The sequence below is a fragment of the Coptis chinensis genome, unplaced genomic scaffold (genome assembly GCF_015680905.1).
Source record: "Coptis chinensis isolate HL-2020 unplaced genomic scaffold, ASM1568090v1 utg653_pilon_pilon, whole genome shotgun sequence".
In the NCBI taxonomy this organism is placed as follows: Eukaryota; Viridiplantae; Streptophyta; class Magnoliopsida; order Ranunculales; family Ranunculaceae; genus Coptis; species Coptis chinensis.
Genome location: NW_028238177.1, coordinates 208,741 through 230,974, shown reverse-complemented (window position 1 = coordinate 230,974; position 22,234 = coordinate 208,741). Strand labels below are relative to the sequence as shown.

At 38.8% G+C, this 22,234-nt stretch overlaps 2 protein-coding genes across 2 annotated transcripts; both read left to right on the top strand.

Moving 5' to 3' along the window:
* Positions 1 to 9,337: 9,337 nt before the first annotated feature.
* On the top strand, positions 9,338 to 11,681 carry LOV1 (NAC domain containing protein 35). Its single transcript, XM_086588116.1, has 3 exons — positions 9,338 to 9,673; positions 9,815 to 10,083; positions 10,910 to 11,681. Exons 1-3 carry the CDS (start codon positions 9,472 to 9,474, stop codon positions 11,531 to 11,533), a joined length of 1,095 nt encoding a protein of 364 aa, XP_086444242.1. The 5' UTR covers positions 9,338 to 9,471; the 3' UTR covers positions 11,534 to 11,681.
* Positions 11,682 to 19,888: 8,207 nt separating this feature from the next.
* On the top strand, positions 19,889 to 22,087 carry LOC147472892 (Class I peptide chain release factor). Its single transcript, XM_086588075.1, has 3 exons — positions 19,889 to 20,812; positions 20,906 to 20,987; positions 21,628 to 22,087. Exons 1-3 carry the CDS (start codon positions 20,115 to 20,117, stop codon positions 21,646 to 21,648), a joined length of 801 nt encoding a protein of 266 aa, XP_086444201.1. The 5' UTR covers positions 19,889 to 20,114; the 3' UTR covers positions 21,649 to 22,087.
* The last annotated feature ends 147 nt before the right edge of the window (positions 22,088 to 22,234 follow it).

Here is a 22,234-nt window from a genome sequence, read left to right as displayed (position 1 = left end):
GGAGGAAAATTAGGAAGAATAAGATTAAATATTTTAATCGGATCAAGCCTATAACGGTTCGATACATACTTAATCCAGAACCAATCCAATAAGAGTCTGGTTATGATTTTCAAGACCCAGAACCAATCCAATATGCTAACTACCTATTCCAGATCCATTTTTATTGGTTCGGATCGGATCAGGTATCGGTTCTTACCTGACCCATTGCCAGCCCTACACACTATCTTATTAATGTGGTCTAAATGTCCAATTAGTCAAAATAAACATCTAGTAAATCATATTTTTGACTTTGGTCCTTTGTTGGACTATAGGTGATGCTCTTAAATTTTGAGCATATACTGTAGATCGAAAAATCAATTTCAGCATATTGGTAAGGAATGTAAGATATGCACGCACATTCGCCATTAGATATACATATCAAGCTCATTCTTCAACAGAATTACATTTAATTTATCATTAAAATTTTATGAAGTGTACTTGGAATTGAAATTAGACTCCTAACCCGCTCCGGGCTAATCCGTGTAAGATTTTAAATCTTTAATAATAGGTTTGGGTCTCCTTAACCCAATAAGTTTCTTCAAAAAAAAAAAGACTCCCAACTCGCTCGTAATGCGAAAATTGTTCTGCGCGCATCAGTCCCACTAGATCAAGTGTACGCCTATTGGAGAACCACTTTTTGTTGCCAGAAGACTGCAGTGACATGCTTTTGGCATGATATCTTTACGACGTCTTGCCTAAAACCCGATAGAAATCCATGACTTTTGTATCGTACAAGCAACGTTGGTGTTCAGTTGACTGGAAATAACAAAAGAAGCAGTAGGCCAGAGAGTAAAGTGCGCGTACATCTACTTGGACATTCACTTGAATTGGTGTCTACTTATGTAGTTATGTGCGAATATTCAAAGTCATTCTAGCTCACTACTAGAACTTTTTAAAGAATTTGTGGGCTGGGAAGTAGGAATTAATCTATAATCTGCATTTGGAAATACACCCTTCATGGCATCTAGTTGTTGGAGTTATCCCTCACATGAGGAGAGAAACCGGAAAACGGGCTTTCGGCATCGCCTTAAGTCGAAGCGGCTTTTGATAACTTCGAGTTTCGATAACATAGGGCTTACCAGCTCAAAGTGAGCTTCGAGTCTTTAAGCGCCGACTTCGCCAGAAGGTGGAGGGAATTTCGTGGGCTTGCTACAATTTCCGCTAATTTGGTTTTTGGAGATAAAACCAAAATCAAGGTTTTGGAAAACCTAACCTAACGGAACCAAACAAGTCGGAAAGGATTGGAATCCGGACTAAAACTAAGAGAGAACCTTTACGTAGAGATACACCCTTAGAAAGAGATAAGAGTTATCTAGTAAGGTGAGAGGACAAAAGGAGAGATTGTAATCTTCCTTCCCATTTTATTAAGAACAAGTAGGCATCATTGGCGAACCACGGTGTTGTGGTTTGTTGTTTAACCGCTTTTATTATTATATGTTGTTGAAGTTGTTTAGCGAAGTTGGGCATGTTAGTATAAGTAGTTGGTGATATTTAGAATTTATCCGAGTTGAATTGTGTTCATACAAGTTATCCGTGGTAGTGGGGAACCGATTGGTATTGGTGTAATCCCCAACAAGTGGTATCGTTCCTTGGTTAGAATAGCTTTAGGGTGTTATCCGAATCTTGGTCGAAGGTGTTTGACGAATTCCCGAGAGAAAGATTTGAGGTTAAATAACTTGTAGAGATGGACCATTCCGCGAACACTGTATTTGAGTCCGAATAGGAAGAACTACACCATCCGAAAAGCCAAGATGGAAGACTTGCTATACTACGCAAGGACTTGGCACTTCCCATTGAGAATGAGGGGAGTAAAACCGAAAAAACCTCTGGCCGAAAAAAGCTTGACGTAAAAGCTATTGGGTACATTCGACAATGGATAGACGATCTTTCACCATGTGGCCCAAGAGACTACTGACCCACTTCGAAGACCTTTATGAGAGGAAGCCCGGGTGGAAACAAAGTGCTAGTCGTTAAGAAGTTTGCGTAAGACCAAGAAGGTTCTTCAATGTCGAAAGCATCTTAATGAAGTATTTATATCATCAATCGATGCATTTGATGAAGATCAATTTGGGAGACGGAGTTGAGGCTTTGTTTCTATTAGGCTCTACCCGAAAGTTGGGAGACATTAGCGTTTCTCTACATGGAGCGACCAAGGATGGAATTGTTACCATGGAGATAGCTACCACGCCTTTGTTGAATGAGGAGACTAGAAGGAGTGCAAGAAGCGATTCTAACTCGAAGTCCTTTCACGAGAAACGGGGGAGAGGTCGGCGAAAACCATCTCGCTTCTAGAGGTGATGTTAGTAAAATCCTAGAACTCCTAAGGCAGAGGCAATGTTACTATCATCCAAAGGCCAATATGAGTTTTACAGGATGAGAAGAATAACCGTTACATGAAGACATGGTGCGGACGGAAACACGGAGATACTACCGCACTAGTCGATGACCTACACGGAATTGTGTCGATTGTGGTGTGTGGCCAGTCTTAGTACCTCATGTCGATACGAGTCCAGATAATAGCATCCTATCACGCCACAATCGCTCAGAAAGATTCTTCACTACCTACCGTGGTGAATATGGTGAAATTTAAGGATGAGTAACAAATGGAGTCTCAAGATTATAGGCATTGGAGATGTTCATGTAAAACCAATGTCGGCTACACCTTGACACTCAAGGATGTAAGACATGTCCCCGACATCGGTTAAGCCTAATTTAATTTTTCAAATTAGATGACGATGGCTTTGTAAACTCGTTTGGTAAATATGGAAATAAAATTAGATGTTCCATTAGAAGCGTTGGAAAGAAAAAAATCTTGCTCTCTTTACAAAACACGACTAGTTTGTGTAAAGCGAAGCATGCGCGTGGAAGAAGCATCATCCGAATGATGGCCAAGAGACCGCGTCACATGGGCATAAAAGGGATGGAAGTTCTTGCTTTAAGCAAAAGGCCATGCCGGACATTAAAGGTACACATTTAAATACATGTACTCATTGTTTGGTAGGAAAGCAACACGATGTCTTTCCAAAGATTCCCGTCTCACGTAAAGGACACCGTCCCCCGAGCTAGTACAATACGCACTTATGTGGTCCTATGAGAGTGAAGTCCCACCGGGAGTTTCAGTTTCATTGATGATGCGTCAAGAAAGATATGGGCCTATAGTCCGAAGACCAAGGATGAAGTACTTGGCGTGTTTGAAAATTCCACAAAGATGGTGGAAAGAGAGACCGGAAGTTGTTGAAGTGTATTCGCCGGATAATGGGGGTGAGTACATTGGGCCATTTGAAGAGTATTGCCGAGTCATGAGATTCGGCCATGAGCGCATCGCTTCCAAGACACCGCCAATGAAATGGAATAGCAGAGAGAATGAACCGCATCATTGTAGAGAGGATAAGATGCATGTTATCTCATAAAGCTACCTAGAAGCTACCTTTAGAAGCGCAATGCGTTGATTAACTTGTCACCGCAAAGCCTCCGAATAGTGATTATCCGCAGAGAGTATGGTCGGCAGATGTGTTGATTATGGATACTTGAGGGTATTTGGGTGCGGGGCATTTTGCATATTCCGAAGGATGAGAGATCCAAGCTTGATGACAAAGCCAAGCGGTGCATTTTTCCGGGTTATGGAGATGAAAAGTTTGGTTACAAACTCTATGATCCGATTAACAAGAAAGTAATCCGAAGTCGAGATGTTGTGTTCTTAAAAGACCAAACCATAGCAGATTTGAGGAGGGTAGAAGGCTAGGCTTTCACCAATGATCTTGTTGATTCGTAACTAAGTTCCTACCGTGGAATCGCGTAAGGCATTGAGAATGCAGAGAACCATGAGTTTGAAGCTCATGATGAGAATCCTATCGCTATGATGGGATAGAACCTATTGGTATAGAAGATGCATGAGATGCATGAACCACCACCGAGAAGCAAGCGAAGTGCATCCTCCCGGCACCAAAAATTTGCAAGGAGGTCCGACAGAGAGACTAGCTTCAACTGTATCCACCACATTTAGTAGTGTTATGGATGGTGGAGAACCTATGTACTATCAAGAGGCACTTGAAGGTACGCATAAAAAAAAATGGTTGAAGGCCATGCATGACGAGATGGATTCTTTGCATAAGAATCACACTTATATGAAGTTAGTTGAGAAACCCACAGGGAGAAAAGTTCTCAAGAACAAGTGGATATACAAAGTCAAGCATGAGGGAAACAATCCTCACCCAAGGCACAAAGCTCGCCTTTGTCATCAAGGGATTCGGTCAAAGGAAAGGGATTGACTTTGATGAGATTTTCTCTCTTGTAGTGAAGATGACTTCTATCCCGTGGTATTGGGTATGGCCGCAAGTATGAACCTAGAGGTTGAGCAGCTAGATGTTAAGATGTTTTCTTCATGGAGACCTTGAAGAAGATGTCTACATGGACCAAGGGTTTGAGGTCAAAGGCAAGGAGCACCTAGTATGCAAAAATAAAAGAGCTTGTATGGGTTGAAATTAGCATCGAGACAACGGTACATAAAGTTTGACTCCTTTATGGTGAAGCAAGGATACAAGAAGTCCGCTTCCATTGTCGCGCTTGTTCGAGATTTCGGATGGAGATTTCATTGTGCTATTTTGATGTGGATGATATGTTGATAGTTGGCCCAAACATCAACAAGATATCCAAGCCGAAGAAAGACTTGAGTAAGTCCTTTGAGATGAAGGATTTGGGTCAAGCAAAGCATACTTGGGATGGGATCACTCGTGATGAAAAGAGTGGAAAGTTGTGGCTTTCTCGAGAAAGCTACATTGAAGGGTGTTGAAAAGATTCAACATGGATCAAAAGCCGGCTAGTCGGTTGTCCCGCTTGGTGGCCTAACCAAAAAGAGATGTGTCCTAAGGGTGAGCATGAGCAGAACGATGGAAAAGATTCCTTATGCATCCGGGAAGGGGCGAATTGATGTATGCCATGGTGTGTACTAGACCGGACATTGCTTTTCGCCGTTAGGTTGGTAAAGCGATTTCCATCTAACGGGTAAAGAGCATCCTCAAGGTGTTAAGTGGATATTGAGATATCTCAAAGGCACTTCCAAATCATGTTTGTGCTTTGGTGGAAGTAAGCCCTTACTTGAAGCTCTACACCGATGCGCATTATGGCGGTGATGTTGACTCGATGAAGTCCACCTCCTAAGTATCCGGGTTACTTTTTTGCGGGGAGCAGATCTCCACTACATTAGTATATTGCGACCATGTTGCAAAGAGTTGCTATGGATGAAGAGGTTCTTCGTTGGCTAAAACAGAAACATTTTTGTAGTTCTATGTGACGATCGGAGCTACCATCCACTTAAGCAAGAATCCGAAGTTTTCATTCTAGATCCAAGCACATACACGCGCTGCTTATCATCGATTAGAGAAGTTTAAGCATTTGTGTATCGAGAAGATCCATACCGACAAGAACGGGTCGGATATGATGACCAAAGTCTTACCGAAGGTAAGTTTGATGTTTGTTGTGCTATTGCTATGAATGGCGTTTTGTTATTGATTTGGCAATTGCATGGAGGTAGCCCCCACCGAGCCAGATTGTTGAGTTATCCCTCACATGAGGAGAGAAACCGAGCCGACGAAACCATCGCGATGGTCAGTCGCTTCCGCCACCGCTTCGATAGAAGAACTTCATAGAGTTCCAGAATATGCGACCGCAAGTGAGCGCCCTTCCAAGGCGCGTCTTTACGCCATCTATTTTTTTCGCGGGCTTGCTACATCCGCTCAATTTGGTTTTTGGAGATAAAACCAAAATCAAGGTTTTGGAAAACCTAACCTAACGAACCAAACAAGTTTGGAATCCACTAAAACTAGAGAGAACCTTTACAGATACAACCCTCAGAGTGATCTAGTAAGGTAGAGATCAAAGAGAGATCAATCTTCCTTCCCATTTTATTAAGAACTCTTGTGGAAGTAGGCATCATTGGCGTACCGAAATCTTTGTGTTGTTTTGTTGTTTAACCGCTTTTAATTATTATATGTTGTTGATAGTTGTTTAATGAAGTTGGCATGTTAAGATAAGTAGTTGGTGATATTTAGAATTTATCCTGAAATGAATTGTGTTCATACAAGTTTATCGAAATGGGGAACCGAATTGGTATTGCAATCCCCAACACTAGTTTGAGGGGAAAAGTTACTTTAGAAGGGATTTTGGATATATAAAGAGTTCTTCATGAGAGCTCGATCTTGAAGGTGAAGGTGGAGGGAATATCCATGCATGCTCCTATTTCATAAAAATATTCTAAACTAAAAAATGGAGTGCTCCTCAGAATTCAAACGTACACTTACTCCCTTAAACTCGTGGGTGCGTCCCTAAACCTTAGTTTTATCCTTGCCTCAAAATCTTGTAATTTTGATTTATGGAAGCCTTAAAATGTTTAAAATTTAAACTTTAACAGCTTGTGTAGTTGTGCCACGTGCTTATCTAAACGAAAGCAAATTAAAACAAAAACAAAAGAAAAATATGAAGGAAAACATGTTTAATTAGTTTTTGAAAAAATATTAAAATTGGAAATTTTGTTTAACATCAGCTCTTCGTTCCTACGACACAAGTGATTGGTTTTAATAAGGAATTGAAATCCAGTTGAAGGACGAAATGAGTCTTTACTCTGAAGTCTGAACAGACAACAGTTCAGTCAATGTAGAAGAAAAGGAAAAGTCTTGGCTTAGTCAATACGTCCTCTGGAAGAAAGTGGAGAATTGAAACTTCATTTCCTCTGCCTTGCTAATAGTAGTTTTATTTCTCGATCACAAATCTTTCTGGGACGTAATGTATCTCTTTTTCACGCAATATAATCCAAGATTTCTGGATGTAAAGAGGGGTTTGATAAGAAAGACATAACTTGGTATGCAGAAGCAACCGCCCATGTCATGAATGAGAGCATTCACTTTGTCTTGAATGGAAGAGTGGCCCTTTCAGAGGTTGGACGTAGTGAAAGATAGTTTTTTTTTTTTTTCGATAAAGAACAGTGAAAGATAGTTGTAGTGTTGAATGGTGTTCAGTTGGATTCTAATCTAATTTTCTCGTTGATTTCAATGTAGGGCCAACCTTTGGTTCTAATAAGACATGGGTTAGCTTTTTCAGAACAAATTAAGCAAAGAATCCTAGCTAGCCTGAAGACACGGTTCCAAGAAGATAATTAAAAACTTGACTAAACGAGTGATGATGAAAGAAAAATACACGGCATCAAGTGATAGTGATTGAGTCAGGTTAGCCCGTGAGATCCACATAATAAATGCAAAAAGCACTCAGAAAGATTGTACTGGATGTGCTCCATTTCTTAACAATTCTCAGTACGTAATACGAAAAAGAAAAAGGATGGGCAACTCCAATGGGTGCCAATGTACCACGACGCCTTTACGATGGCTTGCATCTCAATCCTAGTCGGATGCAAATGTATTTTTAACTTGCAAAAATAAATAAATAAAAAATAAAAATTAGGGCGTGTACACAAACACGAAACAAACTTAAAAACGACACTTTCAATTCATGTGGCATTCCAAATGATGTCCATGTTTTTATGTCATTGTGTAAATCTGGAGGAATATTTTCCTTTAGGTTTACAAGTTGATGATTATTAAATGTACAGTGTTTGCATCCCCTAGCTATTAGGAGAGTGTAGTTTTTGATGATGAGTATTACAAATAATTTACGGTATACACCCCTATTGGAAATGTCCTAAGAATCAAGATAGACAATATCCGGATATCATATCACAACTATATATGATATATGTCGAAAAATCAAAGGTGGATATTTTTGGATATATCGATCCCAAATATTAAATATTTTTTTAGGCGATATATATAGATCGAGTAGGTTCCGAATATTTTTTATACCATAGTTTATACCACCACCCCCTACCTACAGATGAGTTAAGTGCTAATAATTTGTGGATATGATTAACCATAGATACATATCAGGAAAATTTTGCAATTCTCTTTTGGCAAATTTAGAAATTTCCAAATGAGCTCATTTTTTATAGGAATGTTCTCTATAGTGAGAAGTTCATATCCACAAAAAATCAAGTATTAAATGAATTTTATAGTGAGATATAGACCATTGTATAAACTATTGTATATAGATCCCTCCCTTACGGTGGGTTTACGGTTTAGGGTATATATATAGGATAGGGTATATATATTAAAATCACTAATTTTATCACTATTTTTTATATAATTAATATATATCCTTTGGCCTTTTTCGCTTACATTTTTTATATATAGCAATGAAAATTTGAATATATATTCTGGATATATCCGAAACTTTTACAATCATAAATTTGCAATTTGCAAGTTGTAGTCTATCATGCACTTTAGTAGTGTTTGCAGCTAAACAAAAAAATTGAGCATGTGAATAATGGTCCAAACTTTATGTTTATAATTCAATAGTGTGTAATTTGAATTAGTTGCATTTGATATATATATATATAATGTAAGTTTGAACTATCTATGTAACTTTGTCATCAATCAATAATTATTGTCATTCTTTTAATTCAAGTAATTTGTTTAATTTTCAAATATTGTCTGATTTATTTGGATATTCGATATTTAATACATAGATTAATAGATATATGGTCAGATGACCAAAAATATATATCTCTGAAAATCTGATATATATCGGAAAATTAGGCATCCACGCATGCAACGATATGGATATTATGGGCGCTGGCTAAGAACTACCTTTTCAGGTAGAAAAGGGTTTCACAGAGGCAATTGAAATCTTGTTCCAAAAGAAATGAAATGCATGAATGGAAATAAAGCTTTTAATTCATCATGTTACCTGACAAACACACATAGGACTAATTGAAGTTCGCGAAATAGAAGTTTAAATTCAGAATTAAAAAAATATATATAATAATAATAATAAATAAATAAATAAAATAGGAAGGGATAGAAACCGAAGTGACGATGGGGAAGGGGGCCGAGGCCACCGCTAACTGGCTAGAGCCAAGCTGTCCGCTTTTTGAGAGGTCCCTTTCACATCTATTAAGGTCCAAATGCAGTCCTCATTATCCAAGTAGGACCAGAAAGAAAGCTCTGCTTGTAGATCTTTCTCCAACACTCTCTTCTACAATTCTATCCTAGATTGCTCCTCTTTCTATCCTTTTCTCTACTCTTTTTTACATAACTTCCCCCTATATGTACTATTGTATGTATGCACGCTAACATAGAGATTGACAGAGAGACTATGATGAGTTAACTTTGTGGTGGATGATGTGGACGCCTTTGACATTTTAACCGTTTCTCTTATCTTCCCCACCACACCACTTGGACTACTACTAGTACTACTGGCTGCTCCTCTAACCGTGCAAACCTCTCTCTTCATTCGATCTCTAGCTAGTATAAAGGAGGAGATCAGAAGATTACTCAACTCAATAAAGAGTGTTGCTCATATATGACTGTTACTAGCAGTTATTAGTTTATGGCAATTGCAGCCGCCATGAGCCAAAACGACGATAAGGACAACCACGACCACGACATGGTCATGCCCGGCTTCCGCTTCCACCCCACCGAAGAAGAACTCATAGAGTTCTATCTGCGCCGCAAGGTAGAGGGCAAACGCTTTAATGTTGAGCTCATTACCTTCCTCGATCTATATCGCTATGACCCTTGGGAGCTTCCAGGTATCACACTCCATCGAACCTCTCTCTCCATTCAAATCCCACAACGAGTATGGTATATATAGAGAGATAAAGACGACAGTAGTACTACTCCTAATTAATTAGACAGAGGAAGCTTTCCTAACTAAATTTCGTTGTTCTCAGCATTAGCTTCAATAGGAGAGAAAGAATGGTTCTTCTATGTGCCGCGAGACCGCAAGTATCGAAATGGAGATCGCCCTAATCGTGTGACAACATCTGGCTACTGGAAGGCTACGGGAGCCGACAGAATGATTCGAACTGAGAACCTGCGCTCTATTGGGCTCAAGAAAACCCTAGTCTTCTACTCAGGGAAAGCTCCCAAAGGCATTAGAACCAGTTGGATCATGAACGAGTACCGTTTGCCACAGCACGATACTGATCGGTACCAAAAGGTACAACTCACATCATAACTATTGAAGAATCAAAATACTGAGAAATTACATAAAATCAAGATAGTTTAGTTTTGCAAGTTTCTACACAGATAGACTTCATCAAAACAAAACAAAAAATCTAAACAGATAGACTTAATTTTTTTCATCCTTCATTTGATAACTTCAATCAAGTGTGTGAGAGAGATCATCAGCCTCTTACTATCATTCCCCTAACTAAGAAGACTTCACAAAATAAAACAAGAAAGTAAATATTAACCGAAATTCATTAAAAGCCAGTTTTGATCGGAGATATATGTGCCCGGCTACTTGTACTGTTAGGATTCTTTATAGAGAAAGGTTGGGTTGTGCGTACCAGTATCGTCTATGTGTTATCGGTGTAGTCTGGTGTGAATCTCACAAGCCCTACTCCCATGGATCCCAAATTAGGGAAACCCTAGGAAGGCTAGGCGCTCCATGCCCGATAATAATCATTCCCATGTGTTTGTTTGCTTTCCCCTTTCAGTGGAACTCTAGTTTTGACAATTTTCTTGGTGAACGTACAGTTAGCCTGAGAAGGGATCGAACCTCTATTAGGATAAAGTTCAAGGTGGTCATGATCGAATAGCTAGTGCCTGTATATATAGCTTCATTTTCCGGAGGGAAAGTTGGCGTTATTTGACTCATCATTTCTGCACTTCTTTTGAGTTCCAAGTATATTTGTAGTACATCCATGGTAGCTAGCTATATTTCTCTTTTGTTGAGTCATGCTTCTTCCTTTTGTTGAGTCATGCTTCTTTCTCCTAATTAAGTGGAAAAGAACTGTACAATTAGTCCTTATATTTTTCAGGCTGAAATTTCGCTTTGTCGAGTCTACAAAAGACCTGGAGTAGAAGACCACTCCCGCCTTCCAGGTTCACATTCTTCAGCACCATCTTCATCAAGAGGGACTCACTCAGATAAAATACAACATAATCTGGTTAGTAATGGATCTGCAAGCTTCCAACCATTTGATAATAATTCATCGGCAAGTGAGATAGAAAAACTTAATGAAGCGGATGCAAGCAGTAGCACTGATACCGGGACTGCTCTTGGGCTTGCCAATATTGGTGCAATCTCTCCTATGACCTCCACACTCGCTCCGGCTTCAGTTGAAGAGGTTGGGGGTGCATTCTCACAATATTCAAGGCAAATCATACAACCACCAACCTGTACTGGTACCCTCTTCACTTACCCTCCAATGCCGACCGCGGATGACTTGCGTAGGCTAGTAGACTACCAACATGCTTATGTTCAACAGCAGCAACAACATTTTAATCAACAGAATCTCACTCAGATTTTGCCTTCATCTTCTCACTCCCAGTCACTAGTCCTCAATACCCTACCAAACACAATTACAAACTTCTCAGACAAGCTTTGGGAGTGGAATCCTATCCCAGACTCTCACAGAGATTACACCGGCCCTTTTAAGTGATCAATGAACTGGACACATATTAGCTAAGCGCTATATGTTTAATTACTGATTTCACTGTGCGTAGCTCTATCTATTGTGTTAGATTGTAACTTGCAAGCCTGACTATAACGTTGGTTGATGTTAGCGATTATATCTTTTTGCCTTTGCATGTTTAACTGATACATATACACTAGGTTTTTAGCTTTTATCATCGATCTATTAATTGCATTTAGATATATCTCATACTAAAACTTGAATTTTGTGCTTAAATACGATGCTTTTGTAGACATCTATCATCTATGGGTGTAGAACTAAATACTATATAATTTTGTGCACAATAACCTTGCTTTTTAGAGGGCTAGTTCCCGGCCTGTTTTTGTTTGACGACCGCGAATTGCTACTTAGTTAATTAGAATTTCTACCTCGTGTATATATATAAGAAAAACATACTATCAGGTTATGTACGTAGAATTCAATAGTAAGATTTTGTCTTTAAAGGCAAACTAACCTTGTTCTTTTAGAGGACTAATTCGGTGTTTTCCTTTGAGGAATTCCTACTTAATTAGAATTCCTGGCCTATTTCCTAATGCATGTGTGCATAAAAAACACACAACTATCTTTCTTCTTTTCTTTTTTTTTTGGTAAAGAACTGTCTAGTACTTGCAGAGTTGATGAATTCATGTGTACAATGTTACATGAAGAGAAAATATGACACACATGTATAATGTACCTGTAAAGGATGTTTTTGGTGATCCTTACAAATATAGGTTTGATCAAGGGATTGGGATGATTGGATTGAATTGACCGAGTTCGTATGGACGAACTACCTACGTATCAAGTTCTCTCTCTGGGGTAGGACTTGAATCAGGTCAAACGTAGTTCTTGTCCCCTTTATATAGAAAACATTGGCGATCCTTCCTCTTCTTTATCGTCAGGTCAGATCCTGGTCTTTAGGTCATGATGGTGAGTTATGGCGATTGATGAGGTGCATGACTAAAGTTGCAACCTTGAATGCATCAGTGAAGGCGTACGTTACTAGCCGTTATTGAATGGGGTGAGTGAGCACGCACTATGGAGGCCGCTCTAGGACGAGGTCGTCCATTTGACTTGAGTCACTTTGGAGTGAGGTTGTAGGGTGAGTGTATGAGGTCATTAGGTGAAGTGATTATGTTGGTTTGTTGTGAAGCGATTTGTCATGAGTTCGTCGGGGAGGTGTCTTCTGATGGTGTCAATTCATGATGGAGAGACAGTTTGGTTCGCTATGAAGCAAGCTGTCATGAGGGGGGAATGTTCTCTTGATGAGTTGTGCTGGACATGTGTATGATATATATTGGTTGTGTATATTAGTCCCTCACACAACCCCCTCTCATTAATTCGTTCTTGTTTATTGGGGCGATCTGATAAGAGAGTAGGTCACACGTGGGAAGCATATAAGAGAATGACTAGTGGTGAGAACTAAGCGAATTGAGGCCTTTATTCCCAAGCGAACTAAGATAAGGAGATTGAAGGTTTTGCGCATTTGAGTCATGGTGAGAAAAGGAGGAAACTTCTTGTGGTGTCAAGCTTTTTCTCTTCGAAGAGAATTAAAGGAATCAATAAGGAGGAAGGAGTAAGAAGAAATGTCCTTCACTTGTGAGTGATTCGGACTTTGTCATGGGGAACGAGGTGGCTGAAGCTGTTGTGAACGAACCGAGAGATGTGTGTCTGTCAACTTGGATGAGGACTGGTGGTAGCCTTGGGGGTAGTTCGAATGCTGGAAATAATTTGACGCTGCGTTCTATTAGCAAGCGTCCTATGGGTGAGAATGACCGGGAACGTCTTTTGTGCCAAGAAGACTCTTTCTTTGATCTGGAGGAGGTGACTGTGGCAATTCAACCACCAAATTTGAAAAGGAAGGTTGGTGATATTGTTGATAATGTGGGGACTGTAGGAACTTGTGATGGGAAGGTGGCGATGGATGGTCCATCTCTCTCTAAAACTATTGACCTTAGTGAGTTTGACTTGGATGTTTTTGATAAGGAGGTCGGTAGTGCGACTGTTGTTTCTTCTCCTACTGTGAAGCAAATAAGTGTTATGAAGGATTGTGCTAAGGGGATGCAAACACAGAGCAAAAGTGTTGAGCTCGATATGAGTTTGTCATATGTTCATCCTAAGACGGGAAAATCCCATTTGGTGAAGCGATCTGATTGTAGCTTTAAGTCGCCATTGGTGGCGAGCTACTTGTTGGATAATATTGTTTTGGATGGTGCCATGAAGGAGTTGGCTGAAAGCAAAAAGCTGGTGGACAATCTGGAGGTGCAAGTGGTGTCGATTTAACAGAGGATGCTCCTGTTGATGTGCTTTTCAAAGATCATCATGCTGTCTTATCCGACTTTATTGATGGAGTTATGGATGATGGGGGCATGTCCCCATAGTTTGAGTAATATAATGTTTAAATTTTGCCTGTTACGTTGGAGTGACGGAAGGCTGTTTACTTTTTGGACTGGTTTGAGCAAGTCGATACTTCATGCATCGCGTTTTTGCGAACTGGTTTCCTGAGGTGACTTCGGCAGTTCTTTTGATACTATGAAGCTTTTGTGAACTCGTTTCGTAAGGTAGCTCAAGCAGTTCTTTTGAGTAGCTTTGATGATCTATTTTGCTTTAATATTCCTTTGTTTTTAGCATAGTAAAACTCTGTTGATGTTGTTGTGGGAGCTATGATGTTAGAAGTATAGTTCCGTAGCTTGTAGTTTTGTGCTGGAACGCACCTAGATTTAGATTGTCATATGTATGAGTAGGCAATCGTTACGGTCGGTGACGCTTCAGTAGACTGAGTGGTTGTTCCAATGTTGAGTAGTTTCTTTTGGACGAGGTCGTCCACCCGGCTTAAGTTACTTTGGAGTGAGCTCGTAGGGCGAGTATATGATGAGTTGATCCTGGACGAGATCGTCCATTGGTATGATACCATCATAGGTAGATCCTGAATTGGTCCTAAAAGTTTAGGTCCCCAGTTGGCGAGACTATTTGCTTGGCTGGAGTCACTTTGGAGTGAGCTCCTGAGGCGAGTTCATATTGAGTTGCTCCTAGCTTCTGCTCTCCATTGGTATGATACCATGCATGTTAGCTCGCCGATCCTGAACTGGTCCTAGAAATATAGGTCCCCAGCTGGCGATACTATTTACTCAGCTGGAGTCACTTCGGAGTAAGCTCGTGAGGTAAGCCGGTGTAGAATTGATCCTGGATGAGGTCGTCCATTGGTATGATACCATCATAGCTCGATCCTAAACTGGTCCTAGAAGTTTAGGTCCCTAGTTAGTGAGACTATTTATCCAGTTGAGTCATTTTGGAGTGAGATCGTGAGGTAAGTTTATGTTGAGTTGCTCCTAGCTTCCACTCTCCATTGGTATGATACCATGATAGCTCGATCTTAAACTGGTCCTAGCTAGAAATATAGGTCCCCAACTGGCGAGACTATTTACCCAGCTGGAGTCACTTTAGAGTGAGCTCGTGAGGAAAGCACGTGTGGAGTTAATCCTAAAAAAGAAATGCGACCTTACACGTGGTTGTTAATATAGACTAATGGTAGAAGATACGTCCGGATTGGTGGGGTGTTTCTATCGGTGCATTTGTTTATTGGTGAAGCCCCCAATATATATTTTGCGTTGTGCGACTATGATTGTGAGTTGATCTTGGTGTGGTCATATGACGGGATCAGGGGCAATTTGTGGCCAGGACGTATTGGAGCGTACTGCTGGTTGATCAGTACGCTTCATCCTATATGGTTTGGTGACGTCTCTCTTGAGTAATGGTGAGTTTTGAGTTGGTCACTAAGTTTTTCGTATGGACGGAGTTTTTTTTTTGGGGTGCATCGATGGTGTAATGTTCGTCTCCTTTGCTATGGGGGATGAGTTGGTCACTAAGTTTTTCGTATGGACAAAGTTTTTTTTTGGGTGCATCGTCCTAGTGTAATGTTCGTCTCCTTTGCTATTGGGGAGTCGAAGTGTGACTTTGTGGTTATGGCAGTTCGTTAGTCGTTCTAACGTGTGTGTGAAAGCAAACTAGTTTGACATTGTGAACTAAGTATTTTTCTACAAAACATGTTCCATGAAAGAAGGATAACTTTATTGATGAACAGAGAGATAAGATATTGACGAAATAAATAAAATATGTTGAATTGACCTTTGAGAAAGCATAGATACTCTTTTGCTCATATGATGGCGGTTCTTTGCGAACTGTGTGTACCGTGTTGGATTAGCTGATGTGCGCTGCCATACATCGTCGTTGTAATAAGCAACCTAACTGTAGGTCGGTGAATCTGGACGATATGGGTGGATCCATTTGCAAACTGGGAGTGTGGAATGGGGGGAGTCATGTTCTATTTTGGCATTGATTGTTGGGACACGTGTTTGAGTAAAAGCCCCAGTAGTTTGACATCTCTTTTGTTTTTGTGGTTCACCACTGTTGGCGTACTATTGGATGTAGTCCTTTTGTTCTGGACCTCTGCTAGATTGTTGCAGTTTGTTGTTAATGAATTCCTTCAAGAGTCCTTTGCTGATCAGGTATTGTATGTAATTTCTTAAGCACTTATACTTGTTTCTATACTGGAGTTAACAATAGTCCACCCATCGGAATCCATCAGTCAATCTTTGCCAAAAAAGGCAAGTTTCCCTCCTAAGAGAAATTCGAACCTTAAGTAGTCATAAAAGGAGAAAAGACCGAAAAGCCCTCAGGTTCTCACAATCTCCCCATCATCGCATAATAATATGTAGAGCACAAAGAATTCAATATTGTAGAGCTAACTAGTATTGTTTTATTCCATTCAGTTTCGATATTTTTGGGTTATTGGGACAACAATCTATTGAGCTCCTCAAGAGACTTCAGAAAGTTATGGACACGTTATAACAGTTGGTTCTAATGAGTTTGTTTTTAGGAAGATAAAATTTGCTATTTAGAAAGGGCTTGCGGCACAATTTATTGTACATTTGTCTTAATTATTTGTAAAATTTGTTATAAATAAAATTTTCACTTGATTTAAAAAAGCACACACACCGAAAGTTGTAGCTCCAAAAGGAGAAACAGTTGAAAGTGGTTTAGTCTAAAGTGAGCAGTGGAGGCAGGCCCCTTGAGTTTGGGTCTAGACTTTAGATAGACTCGAGAAAAAAATGGAGAAGAAAGAAAGTGAGAGTACATTGATAGGGGCTGAATTCAAATGCAACCAGTCTATTGGGAATGTAGAACTATAGGTGGAAGTAGGGGTGAGAATTTGGCCGTAATGACCCTAACCCAGCTCTGACCGACCCGACCCTAAGCCCTATAAAACCCTCACAACTAAAGCCCTCGAGTTTAGGGCAGGGCCAACCCGACCCTAAGGCCTTCTAGGGCAGGGCTAGGGCTAAAGTTCTGAAACATAGGCCCGACCCTAATTCAGCCCTAACCAATCCCTAGTTATAGTTTCATATTTTTACTATAAATACACGTACCATAATTGTCCAACTCTTTGTTAAATATTTTAAATTAAAATAACATTGTCCTTTGTAATTTATCACTTACACCCAAAGGTATTTTCAATTACTTGTCTTATATAACAAAAACTTGTCAACCTATCTAGCAAATGAAAAAACAATGAGCACTAGCCTAATAAAAAATAAGACTTTATCCCTTTGATCATCAAATCAAAGTCTAGAACTTATTATTCTCAATTTATTTTCCCACTTACTTTTATAAATTATATTTTTATTCACATCTAAGCCAAGTCTAGAACTAAAGGTTTCCGGCCCACACTATTAAAGTTATAAATACGAAAGAGCAAAAATTTGAATACGTAAAACCAAAAAAAATTTTGTCGAAAAAATGACATTTGTAAAACGAATAAAATATATAAGCCCGGCCCTAAAACCCGACCCTAAAACCCGGCTCTAAAGCCTTTAAAGAGGGCTTTGAGTAAGATAAGGGCTTGAGATTTAGACTTGTAACCCGATCCGACCCGATTCTATATTGACTTTAAAGTCGAGCTGACCCGGCCCATTGCCCACCCCTAGGTGGAAGGCCCTCAGACAAGTAGGCTCTTACCACCGTAGATGACTCATAGCGTCAGCAACTAAGACAGGTAGGCTCTTACCACCCTAGATGACTCAATGCGTCAGCAACTGGGGCCAAGGCATCAGTTGGCCTCGCCATGGTCATGGGTTCTCGGTGCAATCAGTCATGAGTATCTGGTCTCGAAACAAAATGACGTGTGGGACCAAAATATTGTGAGACCCGGTTTTGGACTTTGGATAAAGCCAATTTTATTACTTTTTTTTTTTCCAATCCTCACTTTCTCTCGGTTTGTCTCTTTATTATTGACAAGTCAGTCCGTTATATATTTATACAACTGGGGATGGACGTTTAAGAGACTCTTCTGACGCGAGGTGTATGTATATTAACAAGGTTCTTTTTTGTTTTTTTTGTTTATGGTGGTTTTATACCCAGGCTGGATTTTAAAAGTATATATTTATTTTAAGTTAAAATAAATACATAAGTAAAATTTTACTTAGAAAATAAATTTAAACGTAATTTTTTGTAAACATCATATCTACAAAATTTCAACTAATTTGAAAATCTCTAATTTAAGCAAAAAATGATTGCAAAAATACTATTTTCTAGACGGTTAAATTTTTTTTAAATATGACAATAATTTTTAGCTAAGGGTTAGAGATTTCCAAATGAGCTCAAATTTTGTGGAGATGATCTTTATGGTATGTAGGTAATACCCACAAAAAATTAGAATTGAATTCATTTTCTAAGTGATGTTTTACTTACGTACTTATTTTAACTTTAAAATAAATATATACATCTAAGATCGGGCTTATATATATTTTAACTTTTTATCCAATGAATTCATAAATAAATAAATAAATATATATAAATATATATAAATATATATATATATATATATATATATATATATATATATATATATATATATATATATATATATATATATATATGGGTAGGTTCCATTTACAACACTTTTTATACAACGCTTTATACAATACCCATTAAAAATATGAATTAAGCCTTGATTCCTTGTAGATATAATCTCCACACCATGGAGATCATCTCCACAAAAATTTCATTTGAAAATTCATAATCATGAGAAATATTGTTCTCAACCTTGAATTTTTAAAATCCGTAAATATATTTTGTAACTTTTTTTTGGCAACTTAAAATGTTCAAAGGACCCAATTTTTGTGGAGATCATATCCATGGTTTTATCTTATCTACAAAATATTAGCCCTTAAAACATCTTGAAGGGTCCAAAGGAGGATAAAACGCGTTGTAAAAAAGTGTTGTAAACGAAACTAAATATATATATATATATTTATTTATTTATCCTCTCAACTTTTGGATCCAAGCTAAGTCATCTGAACAAACTTGTCATACCGATTCATTAACTGATTTATAATTTTCTATTCTACTTAACAATTTTCAAGAACTGTTGACCATCAACTTTTGATGTTGCCGTTTTTGGAAACAAATTTGATGAGATGAATAGATGATTGTGAGATTGTTTCTTATAGAAATTTTCCAAATGACAATTAAATTATCTTAGATTTTGCAATCTATTATTTTTACACCATCCATGATGCAAGACTAAATTAAAGAGACTACTATGATGCATGTACTGGCGCACATGTTGTTTTTATCCACAAATCAAATGATTAAAACAATGAGAGTAATATCGTAAATATAGAAAAATAACATGGGCAAAACAATCCTAAAAAGTGTGACCAATAGTCACAAATCACAAAATAAACAAATATTATAATACTGTTGCGGGACTTGTAGCTCAGGGTCAGGATTTTTAAATTAGTAAAAGATAAAATGTGTCCAGGGCCACCCATTGACATCTAGGGGCGGCTCAAGCCATTTGAGGGCCCTTAAGAGAAGTTTAAAAAGAGCCTCCTCCTATTGATTACACTGACTTTTTGTAGGAAAAATTAAAAGGTTTTGTTGTAGAAGTGTGGAAAGGGTTTGCTTAAGAATGTAATTGCATTTTTTTTTTTGTGTTCAATTCAATTAATATTTTTTCAAATGGTTTTTGAATTTGTTGAAATTCCGAAATCCCAATCTATCAGTGAGACCAGGGAGGGCCATTCATGGCTATATTGTGTGTTCTGGATTCAGTTCAGATGTGCCCATCACAACTGCACTTGTTGCCCATCAGTTTAATGCTGCCTACAAGTTTTGTTGAAACAACCGAAATAAAATAGCTTGGACTTCCATGTTTGCTGCCCATGCAATTTTTATGAATATTAGTATTTGACCCAGGTAATAATGTTATCATTTAGGAAATAGTAGACAGAAATAGGACTAAAACCTAATATTTCAGTATTTCTAGACCAAAATCTAATTACCATATTAATAGTATGACCAATATCTAAAAAACCCCACGAAAAATGTAGAATGAACTCAATGAAAAAGAATATAAAAATGAACACTCTCACAGTCTCACCGTTAACAAGTACATGTAGGGTCCTAAACTTGGGTTTGTGGAGAAATTGTTGTAATGGCAGAGAAGAATTGAAGGGGCATACGAGAAAAGAAGAAATTGACTATAAGTAACTAAATATTATATTAAATGTCCTTTTTACCCTTATCGGCGGGGAAATTCCATTTCATTTCATTGATGGCGGGTGCGAGTGCGGGTCGGTTGGGTTTTCAGTTTCAGTTTCAGTCTCATTATTACTATACAAAAATAATTCCTTGTTCAATTTTATCATCAGGGTCGTCGTCGTCGTCCTTGTTATTACGTAATAAGATTAATTTATTGTTATCTTCATCCTCCCGGTGGTCTTCTTCTTCTTCTTCTGTCAATATTAATATTGATGGTAAACAACAAGTGGAGGATTGTTATATAAAGTTGTCGGACGAACAGCTGATGGGCCAGTGTGAGATGACCACCTTCAAGTCTTCCGGTCCTGGCGGTCAGCACCGCAACAAGCGCGAGACCGCCGTCAGGCTCAAGCACGGCCCCACCGGTATCATTGCCCAGGCTTCTGAGGATCGCTCCCAACACATGAATCGTGCTTCCGCCTTGTCTCGTCTCCGCACCCTCCTTGCCCTTAAAGTCAGGACCCCTATTCCGGACCTCCAATCCTACACACCACCTCCACACCTCCTTCAAATTCTTCCTCTCAAGTCCACTCTCAGACCTTCTGCTTCTTCTGCCTCTCAAATTGGTCCCAACAATTCTAAATTCGTTTTGGGTATGCAAGCTCTTCTGGATCTTCTTTATGCTGTTGGTGGTTCCGTAGCTGATGCAGCTAAGTTGTTGGGGTACATTTCCATTTCCATTTCTCTTCCTTTTTATGTTTTATTGTTTCTTTACTGCTATTATGGGACTCAAAATCTCTTCACTCACTTCCGCAGCTTGAGCACTGGTGCTCTATCACGATTGATATTGTCTGATGATTCTCTCCGACTAGCAGTCAATCACCTCAGGGCATCTAAGGTAAAGCATTACCTGTCCTCATACGATATTTTTTCCATTTACGTTGCCTGCTGTTTATGGTAATACTTCTCTCCAAATGCTCATTAAATCTGCTTGGAGAAGAAAATAAATGTAGTGATCAAATTGGAGATGCATCCTAAATTTTATTACGACATCCAATCTTGCTCTGGTGGTTCCATGAGCTTTGTGGACACGTTACTTTATTGAGTTGATATCTGAGTACCATTGTGCATGTCCTGTTCTGGATAAACCTCCCTAGAATCATTTACATCTTATTCATTTGATCTAGAAATAACAAGTACTACATCTTTCTCATCCACTTACTCAAAAATTGTATCCACACACAAATTCTCTGTCAGTTTGTTATGTATAGACAGTCAGAAGACTAGTTTATCATCCTGGCGATAATTTGTCTCCGGTTCTATTTTACACTTTTATAGTTCTCATTCCGTTGTAACTTGGATTGGTTTCATCTTTCTGTGAAATTTTTATATCCCACATGGCATGTCTAGTATCCGCCTAGCTCCACACTCGTTGAACTGCAATTTGACAAATCTGACGTCAAAGCAATTGTAAAATTTGTAAATATTTTGAAAACTCAATAATTTGACAAGGACAGCTACTTGATGAATTCTTTCAGGGTATGAAGCCTCTCAAATAAAGTTTCTTCGGAAAACAATGGACATTCTTGTAAGGCGCACACTCTTCTTATGGGTTACCATACAGGAACACCTTCTTATTTCCTGAGGATACAGCTGACAATTTTAAGCTTCTGAAGTTTGCTCGTTCTGCCTTGTGGCAACGAAAACTTGTCGCAAATATCTGCTACAGCAAAAGGCTTGGATACTTGACGACAACACTTCTCAAATATTTTCACTGCTTCTGCCATCTGTAAAGAGTTGCAAAAGAGATGCTGAATTTGCGTTGGCCGTCAACAAAAGTGTAAAGATTGCAGTAGTTTTGATATGGGGCATTATTATTGAACTGTTAGAAGTTAACTGTAGCTACTATCTTCACAGGCTGTAGTAGTTCGAACTAAAATTCAACATTTCGGATATGATTTCATCTTCTAGTTAGAAAAGTTTGATAATTCCTACAAATTGGAAGTGTACTGTTTCATTTATGGCCTACCAATGTGCTTTATGCTTCTTCTGTGGTTAGCGTTTCAGTGCTAATATGGTCCATCGGAAAGGAATTATTTGAAAATGCTTTTAGAGTTCATCTTCAAGTGAAAGAGGTGTAATAGA

Bases quoted from the DNA above. Each gene is read 5' to 3' on its own strand.
- LOV1 (XM_086588116.1), top strand. From the start codon at position 9,472: ATGGCAATTGCAGCCGCCATGAGCCAAAACGACGATAAGGACAACCAC. The intron at 9,674-9,814 runs GTATCACACTCC...CGTTGTTCTCAG, and splicing joins TGACCCTTGGGAGCTTCCAG to CATTAGCTTCAATAGGAGAG. The intron at 10,084-10,909 runs GTACAACTCACA...TATATTTTTCAG, and splicing joins ATACTGATCGGTACCAAAAG to GCTGAAATTTCGCTTTGTCG.
- LOC147472892 (XM_086588075.1), top strand. From the start codon at position 20,115: ATGTCCTTTTTACCCTTATCGGCGGGGAAATTCCATTTCATTTCATTG. The intron at 20,813-20,905 runs GTACATTTCCAT...TCACTTCCGCAG, and splicing joins GATGCAGCTAAGTTGTTGGG to CTTGAGCACTGGTGCTCTAT. The intron at 20,988-21,627 runs GTAAAGCATTAC...GAATTCTTTCAG, and splicing joins ATCACCTCAGGGCATCTAAG to GGTATGAAGCCTCTCAAATA.